At 39.0% G+C, this 6000-nt stretch overlaps 1 protein-coding gene across 1 annotated transcript in view; it reads left to right on the top strand.

The window, feature by feature from the left end:
- The window catches only part of UBXN6 (UBX domain protein 6), a 68152-nt gene extending 64039 nt beyond the window's left edge, over window positions 1-4113 (top strand). Inside the window, exon 11 of the mRNA XM_072113516.1 lies at window positions 3777-4113. Coding sequence (XP_071969617.1) covers window positions 3777-3905 — 129 coding nt within the window. The 3' untranslated portion in view covers window positions 3906-4113. The remainder of the gene's footprint in view (window positions 1-3776) is intronic.
- Window positions 4114-6000: the final 1887 nt, after the last annotated feature.

Below are 6000 nucleotides of genomic sequence, written 5' to 3' on the forward strand. Positions count from 1 at the left end.
GGTGCCAGAAGGGGCTGGTCTGAGTATTTCAGAAACTGCTGATCTACTGGGATTTTCACGCACAACCACCACTAGGGTTTACAGAGAATGGTCCGAAAAAGAAAAAACATCCAGTGGGCGGAAATGCCTTGTTGATGCCAGAGGAGAATGGGCAGACTGGTTCGAGCTGATAGAAAGGCAACAGTGACTCAAATCGCCACCCGTTACAACAAAGGTAGGCAGAAGAGCATCTCTGAACGCACAGTACGTCGAACTTTGAGGCACATGGGCTACAGCAGCAGAAGACCACACCGGGTGCCACTCCTTTCAGCTAAGAACAGGAAACTGAGGCTACAATTTGCACAAGCTCATCGAAATTGTTCAGTAGAAGATTGGAAAAACGTTGCCTGGTCTGATGAGTCTCGATTTCTGCTGCGACATTCGGATGGTAGGGTCAGAATTTGGCGTCAACAACATGAAAGCATGGAACCATCCTGCCTTGTATCAACGGTTCAGGCTGGTGGTGGTGGTGTCATGGTGTGGGGAATATTTTCTTGGGACTCTTTGGGCCCCTTGGTACCAATTGAGCATCGTTGCAACGCCACAGCCTACCTGAGTATTGTTGCTGACCATGTCCACTGACCCTTTATGACCACAATGTACCCAACATCTGATGGCTACTTTCAGCAGGATAATGCGCCATGTCATAAAGCTGGAATCATCTCAGACTGGTTTCTTGAACATGACAATGAGTTCACTGTACTCAAATGCCCTCCACAGTCACCAGATCTCAATCCAATAGAGCATCTTTGGGATGTGGTGGAACGGGAGATTCGCATCATGGATGTGCAGCCGACAAATCTGCGGCAACTGTGTGATGCCATCATGTCAATATGGACCAAAATCTCTGAGGAATGCTTCCAGCACCTTGTTGAATCTATGCCACGAAGAATTGAGGCAGTTCTGAAGGCAAAAGGGGGTCCAACTAGCATGGTGTACCTAAAAAAAGTGGTCGGTGAGTGTAATATATAAAAAATGGCAGCACTCCTAGATTCGATATGGTCAAAAACGTACTATTTTATTCCAGCATGTGCCAAGCAACGTTTCAGCTCCCAAAGCCTGGAGCCTTTCTCAAGCAAAGGTGTATACAGCAGTGATACAATTTATACAAAACATTGAGGAAGTGACATCATTCCTCTATTGTAAACAAGTGAAAATTACAATATATACATAGTGTTAAAGATACATATTTGAATAGAGCAACACATTTCATCAATAAACGTGGCAACAGTGTGGTGTGTATAAATATAATGGCTGTCGATCGCTCACCAGATAACTATACTGTCAGGTCCGTCGGCGTTCATAGTAGTGTACTGCGCATGACAGTCACATGACAATCACGTGATAATCACGTGACCGCTATAGCGTGATGGGTAATGGGAGAACGACGATAGGTGCGCATGCGCACTAGTAACTAATGTGTCGGCGTCGCCATATTGGATAGGGGAACGCTGTATAGAGTAAGTATATGGGAATATATCCCTAGCGCATCTGTACTAAGCTAAAGATGCCTACCGGTGCCGGTATATTTTAAATACCGTAGGGTTGACCATGTAAATGTTTTAACCCCTTCTTTTTAAAAATTTTAAATTATTTATTTTATGCTTTTCAGGCAGATCGTCATAGCACCCAAATAACTTTATAACTAACATTTCCCCAATGTCTGCTTTATTTGGGTGATTTTCACTATTTTGCGTTTTATTTGATTATTGCATGGAATGGGACTTCAAGGAACTATTATTCTTTTTTTAATAATTTTTTTAATTGCACCTTTTTTTTTACTGTTTTATTTTGTTCCAGGATGGAACATGAACAAGTGATCATTTGATGACTTGTTCATTGTAATATACTGCAATACTAATGTAATGCAGCATATTGCATAGGCTGACAGCTGCACTGTTAGCTGCACGATCCTAACAGGCTGCAACGATCGGCACCTAGTGCGATGCACTATAGAGTGACCGCGGCGTGTATAGGGTTGAACAGACGGGATTGCGGCTACCGCCTACTGAGCCTTCTGAGCCCGAGTGATCGCCGGGAGTATCAGAATTTCTATTTTTTTATGTTTCCCTTAAGAAAAGGGTTTTTAGCTTTTTTTTTTTTTTTTTTTTTTTTTTTTTTTTAAGCTTTATGCTATTTTACTCTATAACTGAGGCGATTGGTAGCTACAGTTCATAATGGAATAAACAAGTCCTTATATGGCTGTCAATTTTTTTTTTTTTTTTAGTTATGAAATTCAAGCATGAAAAACTGCTTTGTCCTTAATGCAAAAATAGGATTCGTCCTTAAGCCATTCTGCAAAACCACTTTAGTTTTTAACCCTGATCATATATCTCTGGTGAAAGAAAAGTTGAAGTTCTGTTTCCAAAATATCAAATGGCTAAACTTATGCCAGAAGTTTGGCAGAAAGTTATTATACATTGGGAGAAAACCAGCAGAGACTACAGATTAAATTAGATTTAAAAGGCGTATTCCCATTACAGCAAATTAATGACATTCTTTTTATGATAAAAAGTTATACAATTTTCCAATATGCTTTCTGTAACAATTCGTCAGGGATTTCTAGATCTCTGCTTGCCGTCATTCTATGGAAAGCTTCTAGGTTTACTACTAGTGGACAGAAATCTGACCATGGTCACACAGGTGCACGTCTCATTATAACGCACAGCTCTGATAATTTTCTGTGATACAACGAGCCGTGCACCTATGTGACCATGGTTAGATTTCTGTTCACTAGTAGTAAACATAGAAGTTTTCCATAGAATGACAAAAAGCTGAGATCTAGAAATCTGTGAGGAATTGATACACAAATTATATTGGGAAATTGTGTAACTTTTTATCATAAAAACAATAAAATAATTTGCTGAAATGGGAACACCCCTTTAATTCCGCCAGCTGAGCATGTCTCCAGATTTACTAATAGGCACGACTCTTAGGCCCGTTCCACACTTGCGAGTGTGATGCGATGAACTCGCATCACACTCGCAACGCAAGCTGCCGGGAACGCACGGCCCGAACACTGCACCACGGGAGTGAACTGACATGCTGAGTTCACTCCCGCGGTGCAGCGTTCGGGCCGTGCGTTCCCGGCAGCTTGCGTTGCGAGTGTAATGCGAGTTCATCGCATCACACTCGCAAGTGTGGAACGGGCCTTAGACTATCCAGCATACAGCACAGCAAAAATTAAGACTTGCGTTCAATACGCCAGGCTTAATAAATTTTCTCCTTTGTTGTCTCTTTTCCACTAGACACATCCTTCAGAGAATGCTAAAAAGTTTATAAAATGCATAACAAAGGTTTTTCATATCATTTTGTGGTGCAAGCAGCAACAGATTGATGGCTCATTTTAAATCCCCTTTCGGTAAATCTACTCCAGTTGTGTTTTTGTTATATTTGTCTTATTCAGTTACGGCATATTTAATGTAACATTATGTAAAAGTACAATCTTTTGAATCCTGGCTGATTTGGTCTTTAGGGTGATGGTTTACAGTTTCTGTAATTAACATGCAGGGAATAGAGATACTGTACAATTCATGTAAAAGGAAAGTGTTGTAGTTCCCTGCACATTGGTGCATTTTGCCACCTTCTATGAGTGATGGGCCTAGAAGTCAAACACTTATCACCCCTTGTGATATGTCCATCATTGGAATGCATCTTCAACAAAAATAATTTTTGCAACAGATTTAAAACATGTTTGTCATATTTTCCTTTTTTCTTTTCAACATTAATATTTGCAGGTTCCATCCGCATTGTTAACATTTCGTTGGGATGAAGCAATCTTAGCTGATGTTAAGGCTACAGATGGATATAATATGGAAAATGTGCTGAAACAGGACTTGCTATCTTCTGCAAAAACCTTTTCATAGGTGGAAAATGTCTGGTCATTTTTAAAGCTTTGAGAACTGATAGAAAACACTAAACTATTATCCTGAAAAATAAAGTGATTCATATTTATGTACATGTTAATGTCACTGAAAATTGCTATTGCTGTACAGAAAAATATATGTATATACTGTGTATTTAGCAAATTTGGAAAAAACACATATTTCAAAATAGTAAAATATTATAGTTTTATTTCTGCTTTGTGAGGCTAAGCACAGATTTATTTATGTCTGCAATTCTTGCACAGTTGGAAAGTTTAACTGTTCATAGAAAAATATTACCTTGCCGAAAATAATATTGAAGTGAAAGACGTATTAGAACACCTATAAAAAATATTTTATTTGAATTCTGCTAAGTCATATACAGTATAGTTCAAATATATGCCAGAATTAATATGTCATGAACTCTTCAGTTACTAGTGAAGATAGTACAACAGTACGTCTTTTCACATGTGCTATTCGTTATTTATGGGTCTGTATTACACAGTTCCTAAATCTATGCTAAAAACACTGATTGCAGATAGCTTTTGTAAAAAAATAAATAAATAAATTGCAGTATACCCCATGTTATTCAACGCTCAATCAGGTGTGTATAAAATAGGTCACCACTTCTGACATATTTGTTCAACAAAATACCCCCCATAATTTACGCTTGCAGCAGTTTTCTTATCACCGTTGGTTGCATAATTTCTCCTAGAAGTATACAGTATGGATAAATTGACAGCTGTCACTATCCAATATGTTTTGAGCTTATTGGAGTAAGGGGCATATGCATTTATCAAATAGACAGGTAAAATAAAATTTGAGCAGAGGTCCCTGAATCCCATGGATCTATAATAAGAGCAATCACATGATGTTTTAGTCCTATGAGCCTTTCTCATTGTATATAACATAGCACAGATAACCACAAAAAAATAAAGAATCTCACAGAAGTAGGGAGTGACTTCAAGATGCAGTAGTGATTACAAATGCAACCATTAAAACAAAATCACCAACAGAAAACGGGTGGATGGAGTAGTCTGCTTCTGCTCTCTGCTGAACGCTGCCAACAGCACTCCAAACCGCTGATATAATGCAGGCTTATCCAAAGGATAAGCCTTTGATCTGATAAGTCTGGAAAACCACTGTAATATATTTACACTTGACAAGCAGGCATCCCCTCAACTGTTTTTATTTAAACAAAATCAAACTTGATAAACCATGTTCATGCATTCAGGCTCAGTGACTGTGATAATCTTCTTACAGTTGTTATCCATGGCCGCCTCCTTCTGAAATCAACTTTTAAAATTTTGCTAATGAGCCAGAAGGGCTCTAGGGGGCATAACCAGAGCCCTTGTGCACTGCAGCTTCAAAGGCTGTTATACTGTCACCTCCTCCCCACTGCACCATCAGCACAACCACCTCCCATGCTAATGAGTGTGAGGGGCTATCCTTGTCTCTCTGTGATCTGAATTTACAGACTGTTACACTGTCTCGGCCTCCCCATCAGCGCTCAATTATGCAGAAGTACATGCACACATGTATCTATAGTTAAACTTAGAAAAGGGTGACAGATTGCCGCTGTACATACTGTATTTTGATAAAGTTTTATTAGATTTTACTACTTAAAGAACTTCAATGGGAAAAAATATTTTAAAAAAACATTCTTTACATTTTGAGTCATTTGTCTGCTAATTCTATGAAAAAAAAAAAGGAAATCAACTACTTAGAAAAGCTTAGTACAAGCTAAGCACACTCACATTTAGCTGTTTTTACCCTGATTCAGGCATAAAACTTTGTAATTCCTGCAGAAATTGGCTTTTTAATTTATGCTAATTAGCATTGGGCACCCTTGTGCACATCATGCAAGGTTCGGCGCCCCTCTGCTAATAATTTATTATCCCGCCCCATCCCTCTTATTCAGTATGACGAGGTTGGTTCTTTCAATGGAGCTTCACTGGCATCAGGCATTAGTGCTCTGAGGAGTTTACACATGTGGCTATGCTACAGGCTCCACCAATGAATATGAAGGGGATTAACAAAAGAATATAGAGCTTCTTTTCCACTGACACCAATTATGAGCTATATGTATTCTTTGGTA

This window comes from Engystomops pustulosus, chromosome 1, assembly GCF_040894005.1.
Source record: "Engystomops pustulosus chromosome 1, aEngPut4.maternal, whole genome shotgun sequence".
NCBI classification, from domain to species: Eukaryota; Metazoa; Chordata; class Amphibia; order Anura; family Leptodactylidae; genus Engystomops; species Engystomops pustulosus.